This window comes from Mustela lutreola, chromosome 2 (assembly GCF_030435805.1).
Source record: "Mustela lutreola isolate mMusLut2 chromosome 2, mMusLut2.pri, whole genome shotgun sequence".
Taxonomy (NCBI): Eukaryota; Metazoa; Chordata; class Mammalia; order Carnivora; family Mustelidae; genus Mustela; species Mustela lutreola.
Genome location: NC_081291.1, coordinates 12599732 through 12619109, shown reverse-complemented (window position 1 = coordinate 12619109; position 19378 = coordinate 12599732). Strand labels below are relative to the sequence as shown.

Genomic DNA, 19378 nt, shown 5'->3' with positions numbered 1-19378 from the left:
TTAGTTGCTGGAGGAATAGAATTTGCTGAGAAAGGTCTTCCTCATGGCAGTCTTCAGCTCCTTGTTCCTGAGACTGAAGATGATGGGACTGAGGAAGGGAGTGAGGACTGTGTAGGTGATGGCCATCAGGGCGCTGCTTTCCTGGGAGTGCAGTTTCTTGGGCTTAAGGTAGATGATAGAGGCAAAGCCATAGTGCACAATGACCACAATAAGGTGGGAAGCACAGGTGGAGAAGGCTTTGTGCCTTCCCTCAGCAGAAGGGATCTTCAAGATGGCGGCCACAATTAAGGTGTAGGAGAGAAGAATGAAGAGAAAACAGCCCAACAAGACAATCATGCACAATAACCCCACACCCAGGGCCACTAATGGTACATTAGTTCCACAGGCCAGCTTCAAGACAGGGGGCACGTGACATACAAAATGTTGGATTTTGTTGGGTCCACAGAAGGTGAGATGGAAGATTGCTGTGGTCACCACCAGCCCTAGGACTGAACCACCAGCCCCAGACCAGGCCACCAGGCAGGCACAGACACAGGGGCTCATGAGCACATTGTAGCGCAACGGGTGGCAGATGGCCACATACCGGTCATAGCCCATGACAGTGAGTAAGAAGGAGTGGGTGAAACCACATGTGAAGAAGAAGAACATCTGGCTGGCACAGGCTACAAAGGCGATGGTGTGGTGTGAGGAGAGCAGGTCGGCCAGCAGGCGCGGGGTGACGGCCAAGGTGTAGAAGATCTCAGAGATGGACAGTGCACACAGGAAGAGGTACATGGGTGTGTGCAGGCTGCGCTCACTCCAGACAGTGGCCATGATGAGAAGGTTCCCCAGCAGTGTGAACAGGTACATGAGCAGGAACAGCAGGAAGAAGACAGGCAGGAGATGAGGTGGGAAGGTAGAGAAGCCCACGAGGATAAATTCAGAAACGAAGCTGTGGTTTAGACCTTGAGTGGCAGCCATCCATGGGTGGGGAGAGAAGGAAGGCGGCCTTGGTAGGCAGGAACTCTGGGTCCAAGCTGAACCTGTCCCAGGAGAAATTTCCCGGGGCAGAGAGTCCTCACCCTGCAGACCATGGCCAGTCCCTCTGTCACTTGATGCTTATGATGACTGTCAGAACACCTGCGAGCTGCATGGGGTTTACAGAAGATCATGAGCCTCAAATGCATAGGGAGGGCCCTGGAGCATAGTAAGAATGCAGTGAAAAAATAATACTGATAATAATAATTACAACTACTGCTATTACTATTATTGTCTACATGCACAATCACCTGGCTTTCCTGCCTTGGAGCATGCTAGCCACTCCTTCTCTCCAACTCTATGATTCAAAATCCGTCCTGAACTGTAAGTGCAAACTACTCCCCAATTGCTATCTTCAGCTGAAGGGCACCTCTCCCAGGTGGCATGGAAAGGATGTAGGCTCTGTTTAATTGTCAGCATTACCCCTTACTGGCTCTCTGGGAACGTGGAATAATATTCCTTATTCCACAGGGCTGCAGTGACACTAAGGTGAGGTGTGCTCGTTCAGCTCTTAGGTACTATTGTTGTGTGGTCCTACTTGTGTGAGTCGCCCACAAGGATGTGGCACTGACCAGAATCACCAGATCACATTCTCCCACCCGTGCTGGGCACTCTATCTCTGGTCGGTACCAGTGCAATTCACTGAATCTTCTTCCTTCTCCTCAAGCTCTACCCACTCTCCTATCCCCAAACGCCTGCTTCATGGAGCAACCAAGGCTGGCAGCTGTGGGTTCTCTCATATCCTTCTCCAAGAGGCAACAGACTCACATCTGCCCCAGCTCCCTGTGAGGACAGCTCTCCTTCCAAGCATCTGCTCCATCCTGGGTTACTTCTCTGTCTTTCTGTCTCTCTGTCTTCCTCTCTATGCTACCAACAGATATGATGCAAAAATACAACACCTTTTTGACCACGCAGGATGGATCAACCGATGAATGGATAAACAAAAAGTGGTATATCCGTATGATGGAGTATCTTTGAGGCATACAAAAGCATGAAGTACTGACACACATTACAACATGCTGGGACAATATGCTGAGTGAAAGAAGCCAGCTTCAAAGACCACATATTGTATGAGTTCATTTATTTGAAGTATGTAGAATAGGCAAATGCATTAAGACAGAAAGCAGATTAGCAGCTGCCAGGGAACGGGGGGAGGATGGAATGGGGAGTGAACTTTTAAGGGGTTGTAGATCTCCTTCAGGGATGGGGAAATGCCTTGGACCTAAATAGAGGTGTTGATGGCAAAACACGGGGAATGTTTAAATGGCACTCAGTTGTGCCATTTAAATTGGGAGGTGGGGAAATTGGAAATCTGCATTGTTGGTGGGATAGCACAGTCGTGCAACAGCTATGGAAAACAGTATGAATGGTTTTCCATCCATAAGAAATATGGATAATATCCATCTATTAGAAATAGAACTACCTATGCCACAGGCATCCCACATCCGGATGGATATGCAAGAGTGGCATAAGCAGGGTCTGGAAGACATATTTACACACTAATGGTCAGAGCAGCACTAGCCACGAGGGCCCTGAGGTGGAAACAGCCCCAAAGTTCATTGGTGGATGGATAGATAAACAAGGTGTGATATATCCGTACAATGGAATATCATTCAGCCTTGAAAAGGAAGAAATCCTGTCTCATGTTATAACACCAATTAAGTTTTATGCTATGTGGAATCAGCCAGTCCCCAGAAAGGAGAAATCCTGTATGATCCCACCTATCTGAGGTCCCTAGAGCAGTCAAATTCATAGAAACAAAGTAGAATGGAGGTTGCCCAGGGCTACAGAGAGTGGGAAATGGAGAGTTTTGTTTAATGGGTGTACAGTTTCTGATTTGCAGGGTGAACTGAGTTCTGCAGATCAATCACAATAACGTGGATATATTTAACACCACTGAACTGCATACTTAACAATGGTTGAGATCACAAATTTTCTGTTGTGTGTTTTTTACACAACAAAGTAGGAACACATGCTGCATCATAAATGAACCTTGAACACATTCTGCTATGTGAAATAAAGCCAGACATGAAAGGTTGTCTGAAGAAAAGGTCATCTGATTCCGTTAACATGAAATACCTAAGATAGGCGAATTCATAGACACAGCAAGCAAATTAGGGTTTGCAGAGAGTCTGGAGCCTGGGCAGGGGTTAATAGGGAATTGCCTACTAATGAAGGCAGTGGTTCATTTTGGTTGATGAAAATATTTGACAACTATAAAGGGGTGGTGATTGCACAACATCGTGAATGTGCCAAATGCCAAATTTGAATTGAATACAATTCAAACGGTTAATTCTATATTATATGAATTTTGCCCCATTTTTTCCTTTAGAAACAAAACAGGCCTTCCTCAGTGCTCCTTTACTTCTGGGTTGTCTCTCTCTTGATTCACAGCCCAGCCTGTCCCCAGAGAGGCAGAGAGTGAGTGTCTAGGGCCAGAGGGCAGATGAGGGAGGAAAAACCCACCACCTGCCCTTAAGCCTACCTGTGCCTTTCAGGGCAGCCACTGAGCCTCTGCCCAGGTGTGTGTGAGAACAGAAGGAGAAGCACCTCACAACAGCTCCTCTCAGGGATGGGTGCCCTCCTGTCTCACAGACTGGGATCTGGGATCCCCTGTGTCTCACAAACACCTCCATGTGGGCGGGCCCCACACTCCACATACCAGCATTCCCCTTGCCACCCATCCCCACAGGCGCAACTGCCTTAAGCTCTCACACCAGATAGGCACCCAGCAGGCCCACAGGCACCTGAGCCCTGCTGTCAGCCCTGCGCACTCACACAGATGCAGAGACCCCGCTGCGCGGATGGACCCACACAACAGCAGAGTCGTGGACACAGGCACACCTGCAGGTGCACACAGACCTACACTCTCACAGTAGGACACAGCACAAGCAGGAAGATGGTGACTAACGCTGGTGTCCCTGACACACAACCTTCCCGCTGAGATCTGCAGAGACAGCCAGGAAGTGCACAGGACACTCATGGACTTGAGCGCACACAGCCCAGCCTGGATGCGCGATTCCGGATTAGAGGTCTCCGACCAGACACTGTTTGCTTCAGACTTCGTTGGGCCGGGTTCGGGGTCCCAAGATCCACCCCAATATTCTTATTACCCACAGTCTTTCTCTGCATCCCGCGCTTGCATCACCTCCTCCTCAGAGACACCCAGGGGCAACACTCGCCTCCGTTGTTGGCAGCTGGGAGCGGTCTGTGGGCGTCGCCGAGGAAGCCCTGGGTCCCCTCACTGGCACTCAACACCAAGAGCTCAGAAGTCGGGTGGGCAGGAGGCTTTATCTAGCTGTACTCCAGTGACATTCCTAGGCTTCCCAGGGGGAGGCGGGCTGCTGACTCAGCTTGTGGGCGGGGCCAAACTCAGGCCCCAGCGTTGAGTGGGGGAGGGACTCAGGAGACTTCCAGAGGCTTCCCTGAGACCCACTGTACATGCAGCCTCCAAACCTTCCCTGAGGCCTCCCAGCTGGGCTGTGCAGAGGATGGTTAAGTCGAGATGGAGGTGACGAAACAGAAGAAATACAACAGGAGGCTGGCGTCCCTCCACCTCTCTCTGAGCATAGTCCCTTGTTCTCATGCATGCTGGGCTAGGCACACTCCATTCCCAATGCTTGGGCTCCTTCCACACCCCACAAACAGGACCCCGGGCTATCTCAGAGAGAAAAGTGCAGGTTCTCAGAGCTTTAGTGAGGAAACCAGGGTCCCAGTGTTCTGGGGCTGGTCCAGAATAGAGCTGCTGTCTGGCCTCTGCAGAAGCAAAGCTGTTGGGCCAGTGGTGGGATCTCTGTGACATAGCCCTGCCCTGGGCCCAACTGCCCAAGCTGAGGTCTGAGAGAGGGAGGAGGCGGTGACAAGCCATCGCAGTTACCCACAGCCAGATCTGACTTGCGCTTGAAGAACAGTGCAGCTCAGTATCCACTCACCTCCCACTCCCCGTGCCAAGGCCCCCTGCATGGTGTGAGCACATCTGACCTAGAACACAGAACCTACCCTTGAATTAGTTTCCTGGGGCTCAGGGACAAATTGCCACAAACTGGGGTGCTGCACTTCAGAAATGTGCTCTCTCACAGTTCTGGGGGTCAGGGGTCAGCAGGGTAGTTCCTTCTGCAGGCTCTGAGGGAGGATCAGCCCTATGCCTCTCCCCTGGCTTCTGGTGGCTGCCAGCAGACTTGACTGCATCATTTCAATCTCTACCTGCCCTCATATGAACTTGTCCTTGTGTCTGTATGTCTTCTCCTCTCCTTATAAGGACACTAGTCATTAGACACCAGCATTTAGGAGCCCAGCACGCAGCATGTTTTCACCTTAAGATCCTTCTCTAATTACATGTGTAAAGACCCTATTTCAAACAAGGTCACATTCTGAAGTTCCAAGTGGGCTTGCACTTCTGAGCGACACTATCTTGATCCACTACAGCATCCGTCCTGATTCAGTTCTCTGCTTCAGGTCTGGCCTCTGCACCTGCTTCCTGCACAGCATCAGAGGGATCCTGCTGAACAAACCACATTCCGTCTTCCCCTCTGCTTGGAACCAGCCATGGCTCCCTAGTCCCAGATGCTTCACTGCAGCCGACAGTCTGGTCCTTGTTGGCCTCTTCAGTTTCCTCTCTCAGCTCCCTCTCCATCTTCCAACACAGACCCCCACTTTGTATCTAGGCTGAAATGAGATGGGAACATTTTCAATTTCTTGAGTGTACCAGACTCTCTCATCCCCAGACCCCATTGCATCCCTCATGCCCCACTCCCTTCTGCTTGAATCTACGGGTCTCAGATCACGTGCCACCCTGTCCAGGAATCCTATCCGATGTCCTTCACCTCTGACTTAGCCAGGGTCCTGTCTGACTCCTAGCTTGCCCTGAAGTCCCCCATCACATGGTGCTGTCATCACTGGTTATGGGGTCTGTGTCTCTCACTGGACTTCAACAGACCTCCCGAGGGCAGAGATGGCATCTCATTGGGAGCATCCTGTGTTCCCAGCACCCAGAATGGTAAATATTAAATGGAATGATAGATACACAATAAAAATGCATTAAAGAAAACAGTGAACGAAGCACATGCACAGTGCTGTGAGACCCTACAGCGCCTGTGGGAAGGGAGGAAGGCGGCATCTGAGCTGAACTCTGAAGGATGAACAGTCCCTGGCACACGGAGTCAGGGAGGGAATGGCCAGCAAGGGAACCAACTGAAGAAAAGGCATGGAGAAATGCCCAGAATGGGGTCTGGGGAGTCTGGGAAGTCAGACGAGGTCAAAATGTGAAGGGACTTTAGGCCCCTTGGATCCACCCTTGTTGGGTCCAGCAGAGAGTGGGTTGGAAGGAGGTGTCAGCCTGGATTAAGGGTCCCATCAACACTCTCCTCTAACTCTAGCGCCCTGGCACAACAGAGGACCCAGAATGTGTGGACAATGTGAGGCATTTCCTGGCACTGCACGGGAAAGAATATCACAGAATCAGATGTTCAACCAAGAAGTGAATTCAGGAATAAGGAGAAAGATTTTTGTTGTTGCTTCTGGATGCCCAGAGAGGTCAGGATATATAAGGCTAAGGTGACAGAAGAGGGTGAAGGGGAAGCCAGTTGATGGAGTGGAGCCAAGGGTTTCAGTTCAGCGGCTTCTTCCATCCCTGCCTGGAGGGGGCGCTGTGACCCTGGACACGTGACTTGGCCTCTCTGGGCCTCATTTTCTCTTTTATGAAATGAGTTTGAATGAAAAAGGAGAAGAGACACAATGTGTAGAAAAAGCCTGGCACAAGGTAGTTGCTTGGACCATGTGAACTCTTCACACCTCAACCCCCATTTCAGTCTTTTTTTTTTTTTTTAAGTTTTATTTATGTATTTGACAGACAGAGATCACAAGTAGGCAGAGAGACAAGATTGAGAAAGGGGGGAAGCCAGCCCCCTGCTGAACAGAAAGCCCAATCCAGAGCTCCATGCCAGGACCCTGAGACCATGACCTGAGCCGAATGCAGAGTCTTTACCCACTGAGCCACCCAGGCACCCCTCAACCTTTTTCTTGAGTGTGGGTCCCATACTTCCATTTTTCTCACAGTTACTTCTTGTGCACCTACTGTGTGCCAAGCAGTGTGTGGCCCCTGGAGATAAAATAACCAATAACCAAAGTCCCTTGAATCAGACAGATGTGCAGATACTCTCAATACCTAATACGTGTGACGGACATCTTCAGGTTGTTAGTTCAGAATTGAACAGAATTATAGGACACCAACATGGTGTCTGGGTAGTTGGAGAATTGGTCATTGGTGTGGAAAGAACTCACACATTTGGTGTCTTGAGTGTTAGAAGTAGAAAACATTCACTTCCTCTCTTCCTCTGTCCAATCAACAGCACTGTCCGTTCTACCTCTGAAATCAGCTTCAGCTTGCCACTCCACCCCATCCAGGATGCCCTCATGCACCTCTCCCCATCTCTTCCTGCATCTGCCCACCCTGCCTGTCCTCAGCAGCCTGCTTTCCTCACACCAGCCAGAGGGGGTCTCTACAAACAGGAATCTAACCATGCTACTTGTGCTTAAAATGTACCTATTGGTATCTCAGTTTTCAGTATCTATTCTAGCTGAACATAGGTATTCCCTATGAGTCAGCATTTACACACCTAATATAGACCCAACACAACATATAGGTATTCATCCACCAAAAGATAGGTACTACATCTTATAAGAATACCCTCATAGGGAAACCCAAATAGAAACATCCATGAAAATGTTCACAAATTGAAATACAGCTCATTCCTCTATGTATTTAGAAAACATGAAAAGGTCCCCATTACCCTCAGAACAAACTCCTCACGTGGACACCATTGTCTTATGTGCTCATGCCCTTCCCACCTGCATGCCTTCAATTCCAGAACCGCACCAATGACTTCTAACTCTCCCTGGTGCACTGAACATACCATTGTCCCAAATGCAGTATGCCTCTGTCACCGTGAGCCTTCATACCTGCTGTCCCCTCTATCTGGAAACCCCTCTTCCAACTGCCTGGTTCACCTGAATCATACCTACTCACCCTGCACGTCTCCCTGTAGACATCACCAATTTCAAAGTCTCTAAATTGCAGTCTGGGTCTGAGACCCACACTTAGCTTCTGCAGCTCCCTCGGCTGTCTCTAACGTACCTCTGACTGTCTGTGCTGTCATTTTTGGTTATGACAACTTCCCTCTGTGTACCATGAAAAAGACCTCAGAGTCTTAGCCCAAGGTCATTGCTGGATTCAAGCACCTAAAATGTTTCCATATAAAATAGACCTTCAGTAACACTTCTTAACTATATAAAGGAATAAATGAGGTCAAAGTGCTGTGACATATAGCACTCTTCTCTGTTCATGATCATGGGCAATGACTGCTATGTGACTATCTGCCACCCTTGCGGTACAATGTGCTCATGAGTCCTCAGAGTTGTGCTGTCTTGCGTCCTGGTGCTGGGCTGGTGTTTCGGTCATGGAGTTGATGGCGATCCTGATCATTTTTCACCTCACCTTCTTTGGGCTGAACGTGTTCTACCATTGGGTCTACTACGTGCTTTCCCTCCTAAAGATGGCCTATGGGAAGGAGACATCCTCTGTCACCTGGGGACACCTTGGTCCTGACATGTGACACTGCTCTTATGGGCTGTTTATTCCTCACCATCCTCTCCTACATCTTCTCCTGCATCCTCTCTGCATAGCGGCCTCCATACTGAGGATCCCCTCTGCTGAGGGCAAGCACAAGTCCTCCATCTCATGTGTGTCCCATCTCACTGTCATCATCTTGAACTATGATTCTGTCTCCATTATCTACCTCAAGTCCAAGCATCTCCACTCTATGGACAGTAACCCTCTGATGGCCACCACCTACACAACCTTCACCCTTTTTTTAGCCTGATCATTTTCAGCCTCAGGAATAAGGAGCTCAGGAATAGCATAACGGGAAGCTTCCAGAGAACATTCAGTCCCCTAAGCTCCTAGTTTGATGTCCAGTTTGGTGGTAAGGAAATATGACAGAATGGCAGGGAATAGTAATGTCAACCTCCATAGGACTGTTGTAGGGTTTCAAGGATACGAAAATACACACGTTCATAGGTAATGGATACATGTTCAATATTTGTTTTTCTCCAGTTTGTTTACCTCCCTTGCATGGGATCTAGTGATCATGATCTCCTGTTCTTGACCCTGTGTGATGAAGTTCATCCCATGTCCTCCAACAGAGAAAATGTTATGTACCTAAGGGCTGGGAGGGCAGCATCATGTAGGTGTGTCTGGATTCTGATACACTGGGTTCTCTTGCATAGACAAGCAACAGAAAGCCCAAATTGTTGACCCATATATATATACAGTTCTATTAGTCAGCATATAATACATCATGTTTTTATTGTGTTATGTTAATCACCATAAAATACATCATTAGCATTTGAGGCAGTGTTCCAAGATTCATTGTTTATGTACAATACCCAGTGCTCCATGGAATACATGCCCTCTTTAATACCCACCACCAGGCATCATTAGTTTTTGTTGCAATATTCAATGATTCATTACTTGCATATAACACCCTGTGCTCATCAGAATACCTGCCCTCCCTAATACTCATCACTCAGTTACCACATTCTTGCACCTCCTTCCCTTCTGTAACCCTCAGTTTTTTTTCCAGAGTCCAGAGGCTCTCATGGTTTGTCTCCCTCTCTGATTTCTTCCCATTCAGTTTTCCCTTACTTCCCCTGTGTCCTCCGTGCTAGTCTTTATGTTCCACATAGGAGTGATAACCATAGGATAATTATCTTTCTCTGCTTGACTTATTTCACTCAGCATAATCTTCTCCTGTTCCACCCATGTTAAGAGAAATGGTAGGTATTCATCCTTTCTGATGGCTGAGTAATATTCCATTGTACATAGGAACCATATATCCTTTATCCATGCCCTTGTTGAAGGACATCTTGGCTCTAACACAGTATGCCTACCGGGCATATTGCTGCTATGAACGCTGGGATGCATGTGCCCCTTCTCTTCACTACATATGTATCTGTATGGTAAATACCTAGTAGTGCAATTGCTGCATGTAGGATAGCTCTATTATGAACATCTTGAGAATCCTCCACACTGTTTTCCAGAGTGGCTGTATCAGCTTGCATTACCACCTACAGTGCAAGAGGGTTCCCCTTTCTCCACATCCTCTCCAACATTTGTTGCTTCCTGCCTTGTTAATTTTTGCCATTCTAACTGGTGGAAGCTGGTATCTCATTGTGGTTTTGATTTGTATTTCGCTGATGGCTAGTGATATTGAACATTTTTTCATTTGTCTATTAGGCACTTGTATGTCTTCCCTCCGTTTCTGGACAGGATTCTTTGTTTTTTGGGGTGTTGAGTATGAGAAGTTCTTTGGAGATCTTGGATACCAGCCCTTTATCTCTAAAGTCATTTGCAAATATCTTCTCCCAAGCTGTGGATTGCCTCTTTGTTTTGTTGACTGTTTCCTTTGCTGTGCAGAGGTGGGTTTGTTTTTTTTTTTAATGTTGAAGTCCTGAATTTTTACAATAGCTGTGCTTCAGCTAAATTTTCATATTTCATATTTGCTTTTGTTTCCCCTTGCCTTTAGAAATATGTCTTTGAAAGAGGTCTCTATGGTTGATGTCCAAGAGGTTACTTTCTATGTTCTCCTCTAGGTTTTGATGGATTCCTGTCTCACATTTCTATCTTTCATCCATTTTGAGTTCATCTTTGTGTATGGTATAAGAAAATGGTCCAGTTTCATTTTTCTGCATTGGCTATCCAGTTTTCCTAGCACCATTCATTGAAGAGACTGTCTTTTTTTTTCCACTGGGTAGTCTTTCCTGCTTTGTTGAAGATTAGTTGACCATAGAGGTCAGGGTCCATTTTGAGGTTCTCTTTTCTGTTCCATTGATCTATGTGTTGCTGTCTTGATGATCACGGCTTTGTAATATAGTTTGAAGTCAGACATTGTGATGCCTCAGGTTTGGTTTTCTTCTTCAACAATCCCCTATTGATTCCAGAGTCTTTTCTGGTTCCATACAAATGTGAGGATTGTTCCAGCTCTGTGAAAAATAATGATGGTAGTTTGTTTGACAGGGATGACATTGCAAGTGTAGATTGTCCTTGCAGCATAGACATTTTCACATGAGCATGGAATGTTTTCCATCTTTTTGTGTCTTCTTTGATTTCTTTCATGAGTGTTCTGTAGTTTCTAGAGTATAGATCCGTTAAACTCTTTGCTTAGGTTTATTCCTAAGGATCTTACAGTTTCTGGTGCTATTGTAAATAGAATCAATTCTTTAATTTCTCTTTCTTCAGTCACATCGCTAGTGTATGGAAATGCTAGTGTATAGTTGAATTGCTATAAATTCTAGAAATTTGGGTTTTCCACATAAAGTATCATGTCATCTGTGAAGAGAGACAGTTTGACTTCTTTGTGAATTTGAATACCTTTTGTTTCTTTTTGTTTTCCGATTGCTGTTGCTAGGACTTCAGGTACTATGTTGAACAACAGTGGCAAGAGTGGGCAACCTTGTCATGTTCATGATCTTAAGGGGGAAGATTCTCAGCTTTTCCCCACTGAGAATGATATTTGCTGTGGGCTTTTCATAGATGACATTTAGGAAATTGAGGAATGTTCCTTCTATCAATACACTCGGACAAGTTGTAATCAGGAAAGGATGCTTTTTTTTTGTCAAATGTTTTTTCTGCCTCTGTTGAGAAGCCCATATGGTTCTTGTCTCTTCCCTTGTTAATGTGTTCCATCCCACTGATTGATTTGCGAATGTTGAACCACACCTTGTATCTCAGGGATAAATCCCAACTGGTCATAATGGATAATCCTTTTAATGTTCTGTTGAATCCTATTAGGAGGATCTTGTTGAGAATTTAGGCATCCATATTCAACAGGGATATTGATCTGAAATTCTCCTTTTTGGTGGGCTCTTTGCCTGGTTTTGGGATCAAGGCTTCATAGACTGAGGTTAGATGTTTTCCTTCTGTTCCTATTTTTTGAAACATCTTCAGAAGAATAGGCATTATTGCTTCTTTGAATGTTTAGTAGAATTTCTCAGGAAATCTGTCAGGCCCTGGACTCTTGTTTTTTGGGAAGGTTTTTTTCTTTTTTAATCACTATTTCCATCTTGTTACTGTTTTATTGGTTTATTGGTTTACTGGTTATTGGTTTATTCGGGTTGTCAGTTTGTTCAGAAAGTTTAGCTGAAGCTCAGCTATTGTGAAAATACAAGTAGAACAGGTGTCTCATGATGATTTGGTGAAGTGGACCAAACCATGTGCTTTCTCAGGATGTATTTGTAATTGATGTATTCAGCAAAAACTCATGAGTACTTATAACATTTTAGACACAGAGATTAAGAGCAGGATACAAATATCTGTCCCCAGGATGCCTTCCTGGGACTTTGTAGTTTATGGCAGAAGGGGAGCTGATAGAACTGGTGTACAGAGCAAGATGGAATCACTCAGGTCAAGAAATAACTTATGTCAAGCACTGACATAAGCAGCCAAGGGCGTTGCTGCTCAGACCTGATATCACTGAAACCAGCACAAGCTGATGGCTTCCAGAACTGGTAACCAGCTGAACTCAAGGAGGTCTTCAAAGGCCCCAGACTGATTAAACTCCCCCTTTTTTAAGGATTTTATTTATTTACAACAGAGAGATAATGAGCAAAGCAAAGGGAGAGAAGGAAAGGGAGAAGCAAGCTCCCCACTGAGCAGGGAGCCCAATATGGGGCTCGAACCCAGGCCCCTGGGATCTTGACCCAAGCCAAAGGCAGACACTCAACCAACTGAGCCACCCAGGCACCCCTGATTAAACTCCTTTTAAAAAGGAGCATTTTTGCATCAAACTGTCAAACTTTCCAAACGCTGCCCCTTTCACATCTGACCACATATAAAAAAGACAATTCCTGCAAAAGGTCTTCCCAACTGATCACCAAACTCAACAGAGATCCTCCACTGCTTGAACATAATAAGCAGCAGTTCAGAGAGCTGATCCTTTCAGACCAAGGTCTCCTCCCAACTGCATGCTCACGGACTGACTTTGTATTTGGTTTGTTAACCTCTTACCCTTTGCTCTGTCTTGCTTGTTGTATGACTTTGTCTTGTGCTTGCTTTGTGTGACATCTATGAAGCCAAGATAAAAATGTAGTAAAATGTCAAGTAAATTTGGAATATTGAGTTTGCTTTATAATTAGGTTAACCTGCCTTTAAGACTGAATAAAGCTGAAATTATGGAAAGACACAACATGTGTATGTACCTTCATAGAATGCTCACAATGGTAAGTTTGAACAAACAACCAGGTGACCTGATCCTCACTGGGGAAGGGTCCAAATCCAGGAAAATGATTTCTTCACAACCCACACTGACTCTGATACAATATCCATTTAATGTTTGCTTTGCTGTTACATCTGGCCCAAGAACGGAAACTACAAATCCATTTCCTTAAAATTAGCATTTCTTTGTGTGAATCATACTAACTCATATTTTTATAAATGAGTCCCTTCCGATGTGAAGGTAAAAACCAGAAGGAACCTCATCTCCTTGCCCTGTGTTTAAATTTCAGGGGCCTGGAACACAGAAATCACTCAATAATGTTTGATGGATGAATGCATGGAGGATTTCCAAAGGCATGGGATAAGGTAGGTAGACAGTGAGCTGATTCTATTCACTGGACCCAGGCTGCTACTGGGCTCTCCTCAGTGATGAAATACCAGTACCGAGCACTTCCTGAATATTTGCTAAGTACCAGTCAGCTTATATATTAGGCAGGTGCTATTACTATTGGTGTCTCCGTTTTCAGACAGAGAATCAGAGAGATCCAGTCATTGCACCAAGGTCCCACAACCAGGAAGTGGCTCACCAGGATTTCCACCTGAGTCTGTCTGATGTGAGTCAGTGCCCTGAGGCACAGAGCCACCCAAGTTACATACCCAAGTTACTACATCCAAGTTACTACAAAGTCTCTCTTTGCCTATCAATCTGTGTTAAAGAACCTCAAGAGAGCTGAACAGTTCACACTGGTGGCTAGCTAGTCTTTGTTTAAAGAAGCAAACAAAAAGCCCCCAGAGAATTCAGTGGAGGTGATGTCTTGGGGTAGCAGGATATTAGGAGAATTGTCTGAATCCACCATCTCCAGCCCTGCCCCCATGCTCTCAGAGCCCATCTGCCAGGGCCCCTGGGCTTGCTTCCTGGAGGACACAGAGAGCTGAACTGAGTTAGGCTCATCAGGAGTCAGTCAAAGGCATGAAAGAGCAAAATGGGACCCCTTCTGTGTACAGCCTGCCAATCCCAGCTGGCATACGAATCCTTAGAATCCAAGACCATGGTCATTACTGAACAAGTCACAGGATTTTAAGTGACAGCTGGCACACAATTAAAAGTTGGCACACAATTCCCCATCTCCACTTCTTTCGTGGAATTTAAAGAGTCCCTAAGGATTGGCCACAGACCTGCAGGCAGTTGAGTTTCAATACACACCTCAAGGCTTGGTAAGTCTGGCTCACTCCAGAGGAATGGTCCCCAAAGAGTTTTCCCACCTTAATTTCAAGCTCAGACATAATGTTTCTCTAGCACCAAGAAACATAGGTGGGAAATGGAGGTGACCATTTTTTGGCTCATGCACCAGTTTCCTGGGGCTCAAAGAGGTCAAGTTCTACAACATGCACCATGGCCGAACCATTGCCCACAAACCACGTGGTGTCAAGTGGCCATTGTGAACACTGCATGCTGCTGGACACAGACAGGGACAAAGGTCTCCAGAGCTCTGAGAGCAGCTGAGGCTTCTACTTCCACAGTAATAGTCACTACATTGCAATATAGTATTACTTGATCAACATCTTCCATCCTTCCCCACTAGAATAGCAACCTGAGAGCGTAGGACCAGTCTGAACTAGCTTAATATTGTGTGCCCATAGCTGGGTACCTAATAGGTGGTCAATAAAACTGGCTGAGAAAACAAACTCATCTCTCATTACAACACTCCAGGAAGTATGTGAGTGGTAAAATCCTCCTGAAATACAAATGGTTCATCCCTAATTTATCTGAAATTGACTTTTCAGGAGTGACTATGCGACTGATATCACAGGAACCCATCTACCCTCTTGTGTGTATCATAGCCAGTATTTCCTGTAGATGAGTTCCATCCCATGGCAGTAGGGTTATGGAGTAGGGTTCTTTTGTTTTCATCCCTGTTTGGCTTTAAACCATCTTGAGCCACTCACTCTTCCTCTCCTGTCCAAGCTGTCACTTTGGCTTTCTTCCATTCCTGAAATGGACAGCCATCTTCCAACCTCGCAACCCCCAAACATTCTCTTCTCTCTGCCTGATGCACCCTTTCCTCACACTCTACCCATATAGGAGAAAGTCTCAGCTGAAATGCCTCCTTCTCCATAAAACCCTGCAATCTTCCCTGCTTTCACAGCCCACCACCTTCCCTTCCTCACTCATCTCATATCCTTGTCTAAATTCAGTTATCTATCATCCACCATCTCCTCTCTACTGTCATGTGCACAGGGACAGGCATGTCAGTCCTGGTCACTGTGGACTCCCCAGAGAAGGGCTCAGGTGTTGCATACACAACTACTGGATACATGCTAGCTAGGGTTAGATGTCCTCTGAGCCAGAGATAAGAGTTATCTGGCCCACAGTGTTTAGGAACTGAGGCCAGTCACGCTTATCAAACCAACCAGCTAGCGTGGCCTGTTCCAACTTTACCCAGCTATCAAAGAGCAGATCAAACATGACGCTTCCTCCCTCCATGTACCAACAAACTGCCACCTAGCAAAATGAGCAGGGACTTCTTAAGCAAGACGATGACCAAGAATTTGAAGAGTTTTTCAATTGACTTAAGTGTCCAGTCTGTAGTTGAATATAGTGCCATACACATTCATGGTGTTCTAGATTGTGCTAGAGATGGAAAGTGACTGGACCTAAGTGCTAACACTTAAGGCTACCAGGCAAGAGGGGGAGAGATAGGCAAATGCTGAAATCATTCATATCCTTGGAGATAAATATCATGAAGGTGCTGTAGACTCTCGGGACGCTACAGCCCCGGTGACTTCCCTGAAATTCACAGAGGTAAAAGGATCTGAAAAGGAAATCTACTGACAGTTAATAAGTCCTGCCATGTCCATGAGCCTGGGATCAGATGGAAGATTCATAGGAAACTGCCCCCACATTCCTGGGGCCAGGAGTGCCATGTTGTGTAGAGAAGTAGGCATAGGACATTAGTCTTGGAGATGGGCTGAGTCTGAACCATCTCTCTGTCTGTAGCTGTGAATACAGATTCCGGCACCCAGTGGGGGTTGATGAATGCCTAGGGTAGGAAACCTCTAGGACAATATTTCTTGTTCACCACTGCATCAGACTCAGTGCAGAGACCCAGAAATGCGCAAATCCTGCCTGGCAGAAAAGCTGAGCAAAGCTACAAGGCTGTGCTTCAAAAGAACATTGGTTTTGGTAATTTTATTTCCAGTGACCAAAGACTGCTTGGCACACAGTAGGTGCACAAGAAATACCTGTGAGAAAAATGAAAGTACGGTGCCCACAGTTCAAGAAAAATGTTGAAATTGGTGCTGAGGTGGGTGGAGGTCACCTCGGCCGCACACCTACTGTGTGCCAGGCTCTATATACAAAAGTGTCGCTTCTCCTTATCATTCACTCCCATTTCATAAAAGAGAAAGTGAGTCCCAGAGAGGCCAAGCCACTTGTCCAGGGTCACAGTGCCCCCCTCAAGGCAGGATTGCAAGACCCAGCTGAGCAAATATTCCATCTCCGGGCTTCCTCCTGACCCCCTTCTGTGACCTTAGCCTTATATCTTGACCTCTCTGCATATCCAGAAGCAACAACAAAGATCTTTCTCCTTAGACCCGAATTCATTTCTTGGTTGAACATACATTTCCTTCATGTCCTTTCTGGACTTGAGTCTTGCCAGGAATTTCCCAGATGGCCCTCACATTCTGGGTCTTCTGCTGTGCCGGTGGGCTAGAACTTAGAGTATAGTGTTGATGGAACCCTCAGTCCAGGCTGACACCTCCTTCTACCACTCTCCCCTGGACCCTACAAGGGTGGATCCAAGGTGCCTAAAGGCCCTTTATATTTTGACCCTGAATGATTTCCCAGACTCCCCCAGCCCCACTCTGGGCATTTCTCCATGCCTTTTCTTAAGTTGGTTCCTTTGCTGGCCATTCCCTCCCTGACTCCACATGCCAGGGTCTGTTCATCCTTCAGAGTTCAGACAGCAGCTCTCTTATGGACCAGTCCCAGACACTGGGACCCTGGTGTCCTCACTAAATTTCTGAGAACCTGCACTTTTCTCTCTGAGATAGCCCGGGGTGCCTGTTTGTGGGGGTGTGGAGCATTAGGAATGGAGTGTGCCTAGCCCAGCATGCATGAGAACAAGGGACTATGCTCAGTCCCGAGGGACTGCTGCTCCCTGGCCCCCAGAACTGTGAGAGAGCACATTTCTGGAGTTTGGAGCACCCCAGTTTGTGGCCATTTGTCCCTGAGCCCCAGGAAACTAATACAAGGACAGGTGCTGTCTTCTAGGTCAGATGTGTTCACACCATGCAGGGGGCCCGGATATGAGAACATGGGGAGTGGGAGGTGAGTGGACACTGAGCTGCACTGTGGCCCAACTGCAAGGCAAGTCGGGTGCTGGTAACTGTGATGGTGTGGCACTGCCTCTCCCCTCCATCAGACCTCAGCCTGGAGCAGCCTGGGCCCAGAGCAAGGACATGCCTTAGAGATCCCATCTCTGGCCCAACACCTCTGTCTCTGCAGAGGCCAGACAGCAGCTCTCTTCTGGACCCGTCCCAGGGCCTGGGACCCAGGGTTTCTCCACCAAAGCTCTGAGAACCTGTGCTATCCTCTCTGGGATAGCTCCGGGGTGCCTGTTTGTGGGGTGTGGATGGAGCCTGAGCATTGGGAATGGAGTGTGCCTAGTCCATAATGCATGAGAACAAAGTTGTATTCTCAGAGGGGATGGGAGGGATGCCAGCCTCCTGCTGTATTTCTTCCTCTGTCTTGTCACCTCCATCTCCAGACCTAACCTTCCTCTGCACAGCCCAGCTGGGAGGCCTTAGGGAAGGTTTGGAGGCTGCACGTACAGCTCTAGGTGAATCTCAGGAAAGATTCTGGAAGTCTCTGGAGTCCTGTTGCTTCTCTCCACCCCCTCCCTCTGGGGCTATGATGGTGGCCCCGCCCACAAGCTGAGTCAGCAGCCCGCCTCCCCCTGGGAAGCCTTGGGAATGTCACTGGAGTACAGCTAGATAAAGTGCAGGTGCAGCCTCCCGCCCTGCCCACCCCACTTCTGAGCTCTCGGTGTTGAGTGCCAGTGAGGGGACCCAGGGCTACCTCGGCGACGCCCCCAGACCGCTCCTCCACGCCAACAACAGAGGCGAGTGTGTGCCCCTGGGTGTCTTTGAGGAGGAGGTGATGCAAGCTCGGGATGCAGGGAAAGACTGTGGGTAATAAGAATGTTGGGGTGGATCTTGGGACCCCGAACCCGGCCCAATGAAGTCTGGAGCAAATAGTACCTGGGCGGAGACCTCTAATCCAGAATCTTGCATCCAGGCTGGGCTGTGTGCGCGCGGGAGTCCATGAGAGTCCTGTGCACTTCCTGGCTGTCTCTGCAGATCTTAGCAGAAAGGTTGTGTGTCAGGGACACCAGCGTTAGTCACCATCTTCCTGCTTGTGCTGTGTCCTACTGTGAGAGTGTAGGTCTGTGTGCACCTGCAGGTGTGCCTGTGTCCACGACTCTGCTGTTGTGTGGGTCTATCCGTGCAGCCGGATCTCCGCATCTGTATGGTGCTGCAGGCTGATAGCAGGGCTCAGGTGCCTGTGGGCCTGCTGTGTGCCTATCTGGTGTGAGTGCTTAAGGCAGCTGCACCTGTGGGGATGGGTGGCAAGGGGAATGCAGGTATGTGGAGGTGTGGGGCCCGCCCACATGGAGGTGTTTGTGAGACACAGGGGGCACCCAGATCCCAGTCTGTGAGACAGGAGGCCACCCACCCCTGAGAAGAGCTGTTCTGAGGTGCTTCTCCTTCTGTTCTCACATACTCCTGGGCAGAGGCTCAGTGGCTGCCCTGGATGGCACAGGTAGGCTTAAGGGCAGGTGGTGGGTTCTTCCTCCCTCATCTGCCCTCTGGCCCTAGACACTCACTCTCTGTCTTTCTGGGTACAGGCTGGGCTGTGAATCAAGGGCGAGAGAACTCAGAATTAAAGGAGGGCTGAAAAAGGCCTGTTTTGCTTTCTTTAAAAAATGGGGCAAAATTCACATAATATAGAATTAACCATTTTGAGTTGAACAGATTATTGGCATTTGGCACATTCATGATATTGTGCAATCACCACCCCTTTGTAGTTGT

General features: G+C 47.4%; 1 protein-coding gene and 1 pseudogene across 1 annotated transcript; one reads left to right on the top strand and one right to left on the bottom strand.

Annotated features, from left to right (window-relative positions):
- On the bottom strand, positions 1-960 carry LOC131825753 (olfactory receptor 10H2-like). Its single transcript, XM_059165160.1, has one exon. The coding sequence runs from the start codon at positions 958-960 to the stop codon at positions 1-3; it is 960 nt and encodes a 319-aa protein (XP_059021143.1).
- A 3562-nt stretch (positions 961-4522) lies between these two features.
- Positions 4523-8977, top strand: LOC131823131 (olfactory receptor 10H3-like; annotated as a pseudogene).
- The last annotated feature ends 10401 nt before the right edge of the window (positions 8978-19378 follow it).

Coding starts and splice junctions, on each gene's coding strand:
- LOC131825753 (XM_059165160.1), bottom strand. CDS start 960: ATGGCTGCCACTCAAGGTCTAAACCACAGCTTCGTTTCTGAATTTATC.